The sequence below is a fragment of the Mytilus trossulus genome, chromosome 14, assembly GCF_036588685.1.
Source record: "Mytilus trossulus isolate FHL-02 chromosome 14, PNRI_Mtr1.1.1.hap1, whole genome shotgun sequence".
Lineage (NCBI taxonomy): Eukaryota > Metazoa > Mollusca > Bivalvia > Mytilida > Mytilidae > Mytilus > Mytilus trossulus.
The window spans coordinates 53,757,736-53,773,373 of NC_086386.1; the positions used below are offsets into that span (position 1 = coordinate 53,757,736).

The 15,638-nt window shown below is 31.1% G+C and overlaps 1 protein-coding gene across 1 annotated transcript in view; it reads right to left on the reverse strand.

Moving 5' to 3' along the window:
* Positions 1 to 15,638, reverse strand: part of LOC134695780 (uncharacterized) — a 36,106-nt gene that overhangs the window by 11,975 nt on the left and 8,493 nt on the right. Inside the window, exons 7-20 of the mRNA XM_063557190.1 lie at positions 13,360 to 13,513; positions 12,624 to 12,734; positions 11,360 to 11,578; positions 10,299 to 10,495; positions 9,725 to 9,916; positions 8,342 to 8,560; positions 7,614 to 7,755; positions 5,821 to 5,983; positions 5,233 to 5,348; positions 4,641 to 4,726; positions 3,698 to 3,864; positions 2,679 to 2,904; positions 1,813 to 1,884; positions 317 to 397 (exon numbers count right to left, since the gene is read on the reverse strand). Coding sequence (XP_063413260.1) covers positions 317 to 397; positions 1,813 to 1,884; positions 2,679 to 2,904; positions 3,698 to 3,864; positions 4,641 to 4,726; positions 5,233 to 5,348; positions 5,821 to 5,983; positions 7,614 to 7,755; positions 8,342 to 8,560; positions 9,725 to 9,916; positions 10,299 to 10,495; positions 11,360 to 11,578; positions 12,624 to 12,734; positions 13,360 to 13,513 — 2,145 coding nt within the window. The remainder of the gene's footprint in view (positions 1 to 316; positions 398 to 1,812; positions 1,885 to 2,678; positions 2,905 to 3,697; positions 3,865 to 4,640; positions 4,727 to 5,232; positions 5,349 to 5,820; positions 5,984 to 7,613; positions 7,756 to 8,341; positions 8,561 to 9,724; positions 9,917 to 10,298; positions 10,496 to 11,359; positions 11,579 to 12,623; positions 12,735 to 13,359; positions 13,514 to 15,638) is intronic.

The window sequence follows — 15,638 nt, forward strand, 5'->3', positions numbered from 1 at the left end:
TACATATATACATGTATATCATATCAGAATATTTTAAATACAATCGGAGGCAAGACTACATAGCATAAATCATTCAGTGGATTTTCATGAAAATTTTATATTTGTACGTGGCATCTTTCAGATATTTTTCTAAATTAGACAATTCCGACACATTCTTTAGTGGCAATAATTGAACTAAATTTCAAAACAGATGCAATTATATAATAATAATACCATTTTATATACAATTTTCTTATATTGTAGTTTTTTGGACATTTTAAAATGAAAATGAAACTCATCCTCAATGTAATTAAGAACTGCTATAATTAATGCATACGTTAGATAGGACTCTAACAGTCTCTGTATACTGGCTGTGAAGGATCCATTACTTCCATTTTTCTGTGACTCTTCTAAAATCCTTTATAAAAAAAATTAAAAGAAATAATACCACATCTTCTTAAAGCCAAATGGAAAAAACAAACAATAATGAAGTTCATTTTGAATAAGCTAGCTAAAAGACCAGGTTTAAGCCACCATTTTTTAAATAAGGAAATCCCTGTACCCAAAATCAGTTATATGAATTTGGTTGATGTATTTAAGCTAATGATTTTGCCATTTGAAAAGCATGATAAGGAACCTTCCATTTTGAATATTCCTTTGTGTTAAGCATTTTTGTTATTTTTTACTCTTTCATTGAAAACTATTAATGCATAACTATTTCAGCCCAAAGCATTGGTTTACCATTCTGCATCTTATATTAAATACTACTAAAGTTATAAACACTGGATTTAAGAAAGAAGTACACAGTCTGTTTTGTTCTTTGTTAATAAAAATTGAGACAAAATTGGCAACTATTGTGTGAGACTACTTCTTTGCATAAAGTAAACTAAGTGATTAAAAGACCACTTTCTACTTCATCCTTCACTGGAAAAAACTCGTCAATTATGCGCGCCTTTATGACGCCTTTTACCAGACAGAGGGGATCACCTGTATCCCTGTACTATTAACATTCATCAAGCGTCTAAGTGATCTTCATTGTGCAGGATAAATTAGAAATAATGTTTGTTTTGGAAATTCTTAATCACAATTCCCTAATGACAGCAGTGCAGATTGTCAATTTTGATAATTTACTTTGTCAAATAATTCGTTCAAGATAGCATTATAGTTTCCCCAACCACTTGCTCAACATTGGAATGGAAGTGACTATGCCCCTAAACGCACAAACTGTGATGTTCACTAAAAGAGTTTTTGATGGAAATGCATCAAACTCGAAAGTTGTCTATTACATTTTACAGACTGTTTTAACAAATACTAAATATAAATTTTTCAACTAAACAATTTAAGGGGAGATAATAATAATATAATTTTTATGAAAGGATTTTAACGAAACTTGTTTTGTGGCACCCTTTTTTCATTATTTTCCAATAGCATTTTATAAAACCTATCTTTTAATGTTTTGTTTCAATATTTCATCTCCTTTGTGATTCCACAAAATAAAAGTGTTTTTTTTTATGAAGAATCTGTGCAAAATTGGACAATTGTAGCTTGAAAATTAGCATAGCGACCCATACTTTTTATTAAATATTTGAAAAAAGCATAATAAAATTTTAATTCGGGCAAAGTAATTTAAAATACAAGCAAACAAGATTTTACACTTAATTTTGGTTTGATAAGAGTTAAAGATATATTTTAACCAAGATATTTATGATTCTGATATATAACTTTTGGCTTGAAATAAAAATAAAAAGAATATCTGAAATATTAAAATTTATCAAAATTTACTTTTGAGGCATTTGACATCTTACAATATTCATATAAATTATAATATTTTACCTTGTTTTCCATTCACTGAAAGGTACAATCTTTAAAGGATATCCATGTGCATGCATCCATTCAAACACCCATCTGAAAAGTAATATTTTTAAATCTGCAGTGAAATTTTATCAAGCAAAACACTTCTTAGAACTCCTCTTAAAAAAAATGCATTTTAGATAAGGAAAAGGACTACTTATATTAGTCCAAAGAAGTAGGTCCAGTAAGACCAATTTTAGGCCCAAAAATATAGCAGTTTTACAAAATTGTTAAAAATGTAAACTTTTAGTTATTTAATGGACAGTAGAATGCTATAGCTACATACATATGGGTTGTTTTTTACAATACAGTGTAAAACCAAAGTGGCCACATTTGTGTTCATCCTAAATATTGGAATGAAAGTTGTATTTGATGATAATACATAACATATATAAAGGTTGAGGATGAACACGGATGCGGCCACTTTCATTTTTGTCAAAAACCATATAAAAAGTGACTTTTTTTAAGCATAATTGGTAGATTTTTCATATTTTAGCTTGAATTGGAACGTTTTTAATGACTAAATTAGTTAAAATCTTTCACATAAATAAATTGAATCAAATGAAATAGACACTTAAGTGTTTAAAAAGTGGTCAAAATCTTTCTTCAGACGAATCTGAAATTTGAGGCCAAAATCGGTCCTTCCCGGACCTACTCCTTTCTTTTTAAAAAATCATTCGTTTTGGAGGATGGTATCAAAGCTTAAAAGTTAATATGTCTGTTTTCATATTTCATTTTGAATACAAATATGCTTTATTTAATTCAAGTAATATAACATTAAATAGGTACTTTCTGAACATAACTATTTAAATAGGACATCTGACTATTAAAAACATTGATATATATACCTTGAATGTAATGGTTGGTCATTAATAATGTGGTAGGTCTTCCCTAAAATGGTAGACAGGTTAAATGTACAGCGTACAATGAACTCAGCAGCAAAGTCTACAGGAGTCATCTCCATGTCCCAGTCTACATCTGGAGCATATCCATATTTGGCACAAGCTTGAAGGACTAACAGAGTAAAGTCCTGAGGATTCCAGAATGCCTGTTTCCTGTCACCTGACATGTTACCTACAGTAGAAGATAAAACATTGAAGTACTAACAGAGTAAAATCCTGAGGATTCCAGAATGCCTGTTTCCTGTCACCTGACATATTACCTACAGCAGAAGATAAAACATTGAAGGACTTACAGAGTAAAGTCCTGAGGATTCCAGAATACCTGTTTCCTGTCACCTGACATATTACCTACAGCAGAAGATAAAACATTGAAGGACTAACAGAGTAAAGTCCTGAGGATTCCAGAATGCCTGTTTCCTGTCACCTGACATATTACCTACAGCAGAAGATAAAACATTGAAGGACTAACAGAGTAAAGTCCTGAGGATTCAAGAATGCCTGTTTCCTGTCACCTGACATATTACCTACAGCAGAAGATAAAACATTGAAGGACTAACAGAGTAAAGTCCTGAGGATTCCAGAATGCCTGCTTCCTGTCACCTGACATGTTACCTAAAGCAGAAGATAAAACATTGAAGTACTAACAGAGTAAAGTCCTGAGGATTCCAGAATGCCTGTTTCCTGTCACCTGACATATTACCTACAGCAGAAGATAAAACATTGAAAATCCATCTTGATGTGGGCAATCAAATGTTTGAATAAATGTTTATAAATTAGTTTTTACGTTTTTCAAATTGAGGCTTCCCTAAATCCACCTTTGCCTGTACGTGGGATTCAATGTACATCACTTTTTCAGATTCCATAACAAAAAGACACCATAAGTTCCTACCTTAAGGAAAAGGGGTTTTGCTATTTTCAAGGACCATCTATCATAATATTTAATCAATTACAAATCTGGATATTACCTAATCTATAAATAACCACTGGAAGCCCTTTCTGTCCAGCTCGACTGATCAGCTGTTCAGCCACCCATTTAGATTGTGAATATCCATCATTTAACTCTGTATGGTTATCCTCTATGTTGTCATCTTCTGAACAATTCTTCATTCCATTTGGAAACACAGCATCAGTACTATAATATAGAAAGTAATAAAATATTCAACAAAAGGTAAACATACCAGAGGACCAGGGGTTGAAGTCATAAAATTTTTCTCAGTGCTCGGAGCACCAAAATCATGCTTGAAACATGAAATCCAGCATTTTGATTGGTTGATTATGTATTATGAGTACAAAAAACAGACTCAAAAGTTTTATGACTCCAAGGCCAGGTATATTTGGGGCTTATTAACTTGCAAGTTTTGCCCAAAATTACAAATATTTTGATTTGTCTGAATCCTACAGTTGGTAGGTACAACGTAGGTAAAGGCATTTTCTTTCTTTTTTTTGGCAGACAGAAATTATAGTGCTGGATGTTCTCTTTTAGTCTTCATGCCTTTTTGTTTAAAAAAAACTTTTTCACATCAGGACAATAAAAGATTTTGAGTAGGCAGCTATTTTTCTGGGTAGGTATGGTTAGGGCAAACAAACTTTTTACAGGTATTTTTTTTATGGCTCGTAACACAAAAATATTGTTTGAGAAGGGTTTACTAAAGGTGTTCAGTAAAATTTAAGCATCGAGTTCAGAAAAAATTCAGAAAAACATTTTCATGAGGGAAGCCATCATCAACTGTAACCTTTTGGTCTTCAGATACAGGTTTTGAAAAAATATGAACACAAATAGTGTAGTAATACAGGTTATCCACTCTATCTGTTAAATGAAATACAGAGGCGTGCAAAACTAAGGAATTTTTACGGTGAAGGACATAACTTAAAAGTGGTCTTTTGTCATATCGAAATTTATAAGTTTACCTGATATAATGTATGGGCTTTATTTTACCAGTACAGGAAAACATTACAACATTTCTTGTTCCTGTCACATTTGGTCCTGTAAAAGCCTGGAAAACAAACCCTTATTTTAATCTAAAAGACCATTAGAAATCAAAATTTAATTTCAAATTTTCCTGATTGGAAAAGATGAAAAAAAAGTTCACATTAGATGTTTTTAATCATAGTGTGTCTGAAAATGCCTTAAACCAAAGTTGTGGATGAATTTAACAGAGGCAATCAAAAGTCAATTTCCCTTATATATAAAGAATAATCTGCTTTAACAACTAACTTGCATCATATGATATAATCAAGCTTAACTTTAATGTTCAGTTGCAAATATGTCATGCTCATTCAGGACAGCTGCCCAGAAGGAAAGTTTTGAAATGTTGGATCACACAAAAATTCTAACAAGTGTATTTTTATTATAATATAATATTATCATATTCCAGTATTTTAAGGTATTTTTCAATTAGAGAAAATCTTCCACAAAACCTTTCTAATGCAGGAAGGATGTCCATCATTCAAAAAAATAATTTTTGTATCTCAAAATTTGTTTAAAAAACATATGCTTTACCTCGTAAGGATAGACTAGATTAACATAAGCTGCAGCATGTATGATGAAGTCTATATCTGTACACAAATAGGTGTAGTCATCCTCGTTCATACCCATATTTATTAGGGCAACATCTCCTGTAATAAAAATAGATAGGTTTGTAGGATGGACTGACGGATGGACAAACTGGTAAAAAAGATTATCCTGCTTTTTCAAATACAAAGACAGTTTTGGTCAAATTTATAATAAAATTTAATTTAAATAGTTCTTAACATAATTTGGTGTTATAGACACTTTCAGCACTAAATGACTATATCTTGATGGTCAGTTTTATTGTTGAAGGATGGAAGAGTGCCTGGAGAAAGCAACCAAATTCAGCAGCAAAATTGACAAGCCTCATCAATTAATATTGAAGTTATTGTTTATAAACCTGCATTACACACCCCAGATAGGTCAAACCATTTTCCAAGTTTGTGTTTTGTTTTAGAGTTTTCTTGTACATTGTATTGATCTTCTGTCAAGCTTAAATTACCAAAATTTATATTCTAGCAATTCAATTTTTCTCTAAATTAAAAAAAATATGGGCCTAGCAAAAAAAAAACTTGCTACCTTTGATTATCTCCACTCTTTTGGTATACATGGACTGTATTAGAGTTTGCTGTTCTGAAGGTTTACCATCACATGGCAATACTCCAAACTGTTGTAATGACTTCTCAAGTCTTTGATTTGGTGTAGTATCAGGTAGTTCCCTCACCAAACATTTAATCATACACTGAAAAAAATAAAAAAAATATAGGCTATAAATTGTCACTTCAGATAATGAAGGTATTTCTAATCTTATTTTCAGTATTTATTGACAAGCTTGAATTGACCAATTTAAGGTAGCACAATACAAAGATTTTATAACTCCAACTCTGAAGTTTTAAAATGCTGTAACTTTCTTAATAATGCTTGAAAATTTATAAAAGTGGTAGTTTTGGATAGCTAACATACTACTCTTTTAAATAAATGCAATGTTAATACTATGCAACAATTATGTAACCAATTATAATGGTAACTGTGTCTAAAATATTTTTCACCAAAATTTTACTTTCAAATGAAATTAGCTAGAGGGTTGATTTTATTTTATGTTGTTCCTATGGCCGTTGTCTACAAAAGGGTGTCTCAGATTTCGGATAGAATGTATAGAACAAATTTTACACCTAATTAAACAATATCTTCTTTTATGTGGTTATGATGTTTACACTAATTAGAGATTTATGAGAGAATGGAATACCATAGAGACAATCTGAGACACCCTTTTGAAGCCCATGATGTGTTGATTAAGATTTCGTTAAAATTTTCTGTATTGTTAAAGAGATGATAGAGCTAAATTCATTCAAGTGAACTTACCCAGATTTTGCCACTAATTACATAATAATTGATTACATAATGATTGCATAATAAAAATTTGCATTCAGTTAAAAGATTAATCTTTTATCTATCTATATATACCTCTTTTATTATTTTCTATGCATACATAAAAAAGTTACAGCATTTCAAAGGTTAGTGATTGGAAGTAAAAAAATCTTTGTATTGTGCTACCTTAATAGGATGCTCTGTTAATTTGTACAACAGAAATAAAAGAAATTCAGAATTAAGATTTTTTTAATTAAGTTGAGCAATTTCAATTGCTATTTTATAGTGTGTCTTTCTATGTTGTGGTGTTACACTATTGTTTCAAATACAAAATAACAGATCATTTATTGAAATCAACCTAGCTGTATAAATAATATTAAAAACTGATCATGTCATCATGTTTATTTTTTCATCACATTTTATCAAGTTGTATTGAACATTATTATCACACTTGACTTTTTATGCTAATGTATGTATGCAATGTACTAGTATATGTTTGTGTTTTGTTTGATTTTTCATTACGAGGGCCTCAGGGAAGATTAGTTATATAGCTAACTGTGTAATCCTCTTAAAATAAAGTATTATTGTTGTTGTTGTTTCAAGTAAGGGTGAAGGTTGGCACATATTTAAACATAGTTTACACCTGTCCTAAGTCAGGAACCTTAGGTTCAGTGGATGTCTTTTGTTCATGTGGTTCTTAGGTGTTTCTCCTTCCCCATTTTTTATATAAATCAGACTATTGATTTTCCTGTTCCAATGGTTTTACACTTATCATTTTTCTGACCTTTTACAGCTTGCTTTTTGGTGTGAGACAAGGCTCTGTGTTAAAGACCTTACGTTGACCTTTTACAGTTTACTTTCACAAATTGTGACTTGGATGGAGAGTTGTCTCATTGGCCTTTACACACCACAACTTCTTATATCTATTCAAATAAGTTAAAGGAGTAATCTGAGCACATAAACGTTCAAACAATATTGAAGTAGATTAAAAAAACTTTTAATACCTTTGTCTGTAGTAATATTTCTCTCAGCAAAAAAGCTCCAAGAAATCCTGTAGCACCTGTCAGTAAGACTCTCCCAATCTTAAATCTTCTCTCGTTACTTAGATTAAATGTTCTCCAAAAAGCTCGGAGCTGCATATCAATGCTGAAGTATATTAAAATTTCTACATTTTAGGGTCTGACATGGAAAAGCGCATAGGCAAAATTAAGAGTTACTGGTTCCCCAAATTTTGGAAGTACAAAATTTAAAACAGGTACATGGGATCTGAGAAAAAATATGCTATACATGATTTTAAAAAATTCTATGACTCAGAATTATAGATAAGATAATTGTTCGACTTTTAATGTAATTTCCTTCAAATTTCATTTGATATTAAAATTACTTAAATGTTCTACAATTTTTTATATTAAAAAAAAAACTACACCCTTATGAAAGAACTATTTTGTTTTAAATATGACCTATAATCAGGTAACATTCTTTCTGACCTGTCATAAAGTAAGTGGTTCCTGTAAATTCAAAATTTATTGCAAGATTTTTATCATTGCGAAAAATGAGACAGACAGTTGTAAACTCAATAATTTGAACTCTCATTTTGAAATGTTTTATATGAATTGAACAGGATTTTTCTCAAAATCGTAAAAACTATAATCCCATTTTATCTAAAATGACAAAATCGCAATAATAAATGCATGCATTAATTTCTGAATCTACAGTAGTAAAAATTTCTTACTTGATTATTCCCCTTGGGTCATGCCTGTTGACTTCTGTTTGGAGGTTTATTGACACTTTAGGTATTGTATGGAGTTCTTCCGTTCTTTTGTTTTTCTTGGCCTCTATGAACTGACTGAGTGTTGTAATGGTTGGATATGTGAACAAGTCACGAACATTCAAATCTACGTCAAACATCTGTCTTAAGTTCATCATCAGCTCTGTAGCCAGCAAAGAGTGTCTGAAAAAATAAAAATAAATGGGGAAGGTTTACACGGGATATACTGTAGAAACATTAATTTTCGTGGGGTTAAAATTTCATGGTTTTGTTCACTATATAAGATTTCATGAGGATTTAGTTTCGTGGTTTCCATTAAATGGAAGTGATATTGTATGAAGGTTAAATTTTAGTGGAGGTTTTAATTTTGTGGATATGTTAATTTCCACGAAATAATCACATTAAATCCTCCATGAAAATTTCTGCTATTACAGTAGATGATGACCCACCCACTTGCATATAATGTTTTATACTTATTTGGAAAACTGTAAAAGTGACTGTATGCAAATTCTGAAAAGAGGAAAGAAAGGATATAGGTAATAAACTAATACTTAATGCCCCTACGCCTCTTCATGGTACATGTAATAAAAATGTATTTATCTTAGAGGTTTCCCTTTTTTAATCTGAACCTGAGATCACCCCTAGTTTTTGGTCGGGTTCATGTTGTTTATTCTTTAGTTTTCTATGTTATGTCATGTGTACTATTGTTTTTCTGTTTGTCTTTTTCATTTTTAGCCATGGCGTTGTCAGTTTGTTTTAGATTTATGAGATTGACTGTCCCTTTGGTATCTTTTGTCCCTTTTTTATACTTATTTGGAAAACTGTAAAAGTGACTGTACACAAATTCGGAAAAGAAGGAAAGAAGGTAATACACTAATACTTAATTCCCCTATACCTCTTCATGGCAATAAAAATATAGTTATCTTTGATGTTTCTCTTTTATAACCTGAACATGAGAAACAAAACCAGAAGTGTCTCACAACAGAAATCTTCACCCTGTACGATTATCTCCCCTTGACAATGTTTAACTGAGATTATATTCCTTTGTGCCAATCTACAGGTAGTATTCTACAATTTTGTATACATTCATCAATATACCTATAACATAGGTATTTGACAAAGAAACTTTAATTAACTGACATTAAAAAATGCAATATGAATAAAATAAATTTAAGATCCTAGCCATTCAAATGGATGCAAATTGATATCTTCAACCCCTAAAGAGTATCTATAAAACCTATAGTACCATCCCATGTCCAGAATGGCTGTAACTATCAAATATCTTTTATCCATATCAAATCCAAAAAAAACAACCATTACAGAAATAATCAATATGCAGAAATTTACCCTCCTAAATCAAAGAAGCTATCCTGTATATCTATATCTTGTATCTTGAGGACTTTACACCAGACAACCGCGACCTTTTTCTCTGTATCTGTATTTGGCGCAGCAATAGTATCAGAATCAGACTCGTGTTCTTTGTCAAAATTTGGTAAGGCCTTCTTATCAAGTTTACCTGTTGTTTCTACCATTGGAATGCTATAATTTAAATTCATCATTAAAAAACATGTAGTTTAATTGGAATCTAAATTTACCATTCTAATACAAGATAAAATTAGATTAGATTTTTATATGAGCCCAAGCAAGAGCGGAAAACCCCAAAACAACTTAAAAATATTTGTTAAGAAATTTCAATTGTTTAGGAGTTGATCAGTCAATCAAACCCTTTTAGTGTGTATGATTTAATTGAAAATAATACCTGTATTGCAATATATTCTGAAACTAATTATTCTATAATTTGAAGTTAAATATATGGACCCATTATTGCCCTTCATGCTTGAATTAAAAATTCCATTTAATTAAACAGTATTTCTTGGTTATTCCATTCTAAACTTGGTATCTAAATCATAAATTTCATAACCTTTGAAGGAATACAAAGTATGATGGAATCATGTAGTATGGTAGCCTCAGCTTCAGTATCGCTCTTATATCTTTCTTGGTTGTCTGCCCTTCTGGTACAATGTATGACACCAGGAACTTGTCTTCTCCTTCCTGTCCTTCTACTAATACTACACAGGCATTAACCATTGGTAGCTCCATTAAGGCACTCTCCACTGCCTGCAAAAAGAATGTTATTGAGAAATATTTTAAATATTTTTCTTAATAAGGCTCATCTCTAAAAAAAAAAAAAAAATCTATTTTTAAACTCTGTAGACAGAATAATTTTCAAAACAAATAGGAGTTCATATATCCTAAATTTAAAGAATCACCAAAAAATAAGATATACATTTTCTTGGTTAACATAATGCGTGTGTTTACAGTAATAAAAGTATAAATTTACTGAGTTATCTCCCCTTATTGTAAATTTGTTTCTGATTCTTTTAAATACTTTATGAAATGTTGTAAACATTAGACTTTGCCAAAAACTAACAAAAAAATTTGCCTCTATTCAATTACATCCATATTTCATCTGTCAAATTTAAGGATTGCGAACGAAATTTAATATTTGCCTTATAAGAGTCAGTTTGGATTTTTTAATAATCTTTTTGTACATTATAATTTTAAGGCTCAGATTGGCTTTGCATATATTTCAACTATCATTTCATAGTGACTTTAAAATTGGATTAATATTAATTTATTCAAAATCTAATAAACTTTTCCAAAAAAAAGAGTTAGATCAAACCAATGGGGAGAATAATTTGGTTGTTGACTCCGAGACCCGCCATGTAATTATTCTTATCGGATCATCCAGCTCCTTGCATGTGTCGTGACATCAAGAGATGGATGTACCTGAACTTCTATGGAATAGCCTCTGATTTTAACCATTGAATCACGTACCTGAACTTCTATGGAATAGCCTCTGATTTTAACCATTGAATCACGTACCTGAACTTCTATGGAATAGCCTCTGATTTTAACCATTGAATCATGTACCTGAACTTCTATGGAATAGCCTCTGATTTTAACCATTGAATCATGTACCTGAACTTCTATGGAATAGCCTCTGATTTTAACCATTGAATCACATCTACCACAAATCTCTAGTCTTCCATCTGATAACATATATCCCCAGTCCCCAGTCCTGTAAAGTCTGTCTCCATGGCTTGTCTGAACACCTTTTGGCAGAGGTATAAATCTCAAAGCTTGGACCTCGGGTCTGTTGAGATACCCATGGGCTAAAGTTGGTCCTCCAACAAAAATCTAAAACACATGTTAAAAAGTAATAATTTAATTTTGGATGTAACGCGTCTTCTGATTGGCTGACGTTATTTTGTTAACAGCCCATAGACATAATTCAGTTATGTGACCATGAAGTCAATCTACCGTAAATCTACCGTTTAAAATGGAATTTAGAATTAAATTATAAGAAATGACTGTAATATTTTTTCTGTCTATTCAAAATAACATGAAAAATGTGGTGCACACTGTTAAATAACCCACTACAGGCGTTATTCAGTGTTCACCAACTTTTTTATGTTATTTCTTCATAGACAGAAAAAATATTACAGTCATTCCTTTAAAAGTAGTGGAAATTATGTTAAAATAGATTGGTGGATGCTTATGGTCTTGCAGAAAATACTTCATGCTTTATACAAAGGACAAAAACAATGCAATGCTTGGTTTTATACCAAGTTATAATTTGATGTATATGTTGAAATATTAATTTTGAATGTGAAATTTACCTTATCATAGTGAAACCTAAATTCTAAAGGTAAAATCTTAATTTTTTATGGTAAAACCTTATTTTTTATGGTGAGATCTAAGATCAATACAACCAACAAGCTATCCTGTTAATGGTGAACTCATAACCACAAAATTAACATGACAGTCTTTGATTGTTGGTTGCTTTACGTTGCATTAGCACATATAGGCTATATCGCAGCCAGCGCCAATTCGAATATCTTTAAAATATAAATTTGTATTTTACCCCTACTAAATAAATGCAGCCTTAAGAATATGTTGAAATTATATTACCGTTTAACACCCCCGTTTAATTTCCAATCAATCTAACCACAAATAAACTGTACAAATACATTAGGTTTCAAGGTTATATCTTAATTGTTCAGCGGCCAGCTGAAGCCCACTTTGGGTTCAAGATTGACTTGCTGTGTTGAAGACCTATTGGCATCCCCTAGGGTGTTGTCTCTTTCATACATTACCTGTTTCCATTCTCAATTTGAAATGTATACACAGTGAAATTTATCCAATCAAAAACCACCAAAACTTGAGTGTCCTCCTGACTTACCTCCCCTGAAGCTCCAACAGGTTGTATTTTCTGATCTTTGTCCATAATGACCAGGTTAACACCAGGTAAAATGTTACCTACTGGACAAAACTTTCTTGTTTTGAGAGCATCCTAATAATATAAAATATTTGTTGTTAAATGACAAAATTAGGATCTAGTTATTTCCCTTTATCCTTATATTTGTGTTACTGTGGATTCATTTACTTTCTTGGATACCAATTTTCGTGGATTGATGAAAATTTGCATTTTTGTGGATATTCAAATTTGTTGATTTGGCAAATTCTGCATACAATTTCCTTTAGAAAATGTGTATTTCATTGGACAATAGAATTTGTGGTTCCCAGTACCAGTGAAATCCACGAAAAATTGGTATCAAACAAATAATAATGAATCCACAGTTGTAAATTTACAGTGCTCAAAACAACACCAGTTTTTCTTACAAAGTAAGAAACTTATAAAGAAAATATTTATTCGTCATCAGTTGGTAATCGAAGATATTGACAATTGACAGTCAATTTGGAAGTGACACCAGACCAAATAGAAACATATTGCAAAGTTCAACCAAAGATAATCATTAAGTATCACAATAAAGAAACTAGCTAACTGTGTTTTATAAAAAAAAAGTCAATACTGACAAACAGTTAGAATGAAAGAAATAACAGACAGATTATCTATAAGCAAACTTGAAGCTGTGTGTCAACTTATAAATACATTGATTATAGGGTTAAACTTTTACCATATTTTCTTTAAAATACAAGTTCAAATCTTCACAAGCAGCATCATGGCATTCTGATATACTGTAGAGATTTAAAAACTGTATCCATGGTATCAACTTCAAACATCTCTCAAATAATGCTGTAGTCACAACTTCACCACAAAACCAAATTTGCCTGAAATTAATAATAAATGTGAAAAAAACTTAGGCATATTACATGCATGTTATTTAGAACCTGATATTTTTATTGACACTTTTCTAGTGTTCAAGACCATCTGCCTCTACCAGACTCTTGGTTATTTTCTTTTTATTAGATTTCTGTGGCATTGGCTAAAACTCAACTTCTGATTTTTTAGGCCAATAAAATAGTTGGATGCAACATCCTTAAAATGTTCATGCCATGCAAGTTTAAAGTAAAGAAAATTTTGGTTTAGCACCTTTAAGTCCAGAATATTTGTTATGAAAAAAAAACATATAGTTAGTAAAAATAATATAAAAAATCAACCTCATACACCTTGACATGCGCCCGAAAGTAATCCTCAAACAATTGATGGTATTCCATAACTAAAGAAGATTTACCTAGGTGTAGTACATTTAAAATACAAAAATATGCATCTAACCTATAAACTGATACATAATAATCTTATTGAAGTCCTGGAAGATCAATAATATAAGTTTGATAGATTTTGTACTATTTCTGTTATATATATTTAGACTCTGAAAATCTAGAGCTGAGTGACAACATAATGGAACAAAGAGTGTCTTTAGCTAAGCATTGACTGATCCAGGGCTGGCAGAGGGGGTAGGGGTACAGGAGGGCACCTCCCCTTTATCGTGGGAAAAGTTTGATTGATTAAATAGGGAATCACTGAAGCACTACTGGAGCGGGCCAGACTTAGGAAAATACCCCCCCCCCCTCTTTATGAAAAGATCTGGATCCACCACTGCTTAGGTATGCTTAAATTCATGTTTAACTTGTTTGAACAGTGGGAAAAGTTGTACTTTGGTTGCAATTGTACAAAAAAGACACAATAATTTAGGGAATAGGGTAGGCCAAAATGTATTGTGTATTTTTTCAGTCTTAATCAGAAGTAATATGCTCCTTGTTTTCCCTACATTGATATCATGGACTATAGTTTTTATTTATACAGATTTGTGCAAATGAAGGCAGCAGAGTTTGCATTAGCCTTGTTAACTGCATTCTTTAGTTTATTTTGTCTTAAAATAAAATTCATTATCAAATTATTTAATCATACTTTCACATTTTTTAGACTCTAAAACAAATCACAAAATCTCTGTGAATTGTTGATTTCTTTTTTTTATGCAAGACAAAACCATTGAAAAATATAATCTAATTAATTATCTTAGTTAAATCTTAATCTTAATAAATTCAACAAAATTAAGTTTAATAAATCCTTCCTATAGGATAATATGCTATCACAGATTTTATCTAATTCATATATAAACAGATGAGATTACTAGATAAATAATTGTTATTGTACAATTTACCAACTTGTAATCATAATTGGCAGGGTAAAAAGGGGGGTTCCGACCCCCCCCCCCTGGATCCCCGCCTGATCGGTATCCAAGTAAGTATCATATCAATCATTTTGTCATTTTTTCACACTATCAATATTTCTGTCATTGTAATTTTATAAAATTTATAAATTTGAAGAATAATTAAAATGTTGTCACCAGCTGTTTATACTTATGCAGACAAAAATACATGTATAAATAAAAAAAAAGTTTTTTAATGGTCATTCAGAATTACTAAGTTCAGATTTGTTTTCTATGTTTAATACCTAATAAATATGACCCCTGAATATTTAATGAATTAATTTCAACAATAAAACACAAATTGTCAATGCTACAGAATTAATGGATTTTGATAGGTGCAAATAATTCTGAATCTTGAAAAAGCATTCATAAAAATTATATTGAAAATAGTCCCAGAAAGATGATCGACATTATCATTTAATAAAGCAACAATTTGCTTTCAGTAAGGGACGACATCAAAAGATCGATGTAGGATAAAAAAAACTTAAATCAAATAGTTTGGGGGTGGTGGGGGGGGGGGGGGGGGGGGGGGGGCAACATTGCTGCAAGTTTTGTTAATCTAAAATCGATTTTACCTTCATCCCTATTGGTCAATCAATTTTTCCCAAATTAAGTTTAGAGGGGGTGTGGGGGTCAGTGAAAAAACTATGTGAATTAAGTTTTGTATTCTTCATTGAACTTTTGATGTCCTCCCTAATATACATGTTTATATATGATAATGAAAATCAATACATTTTCATGGG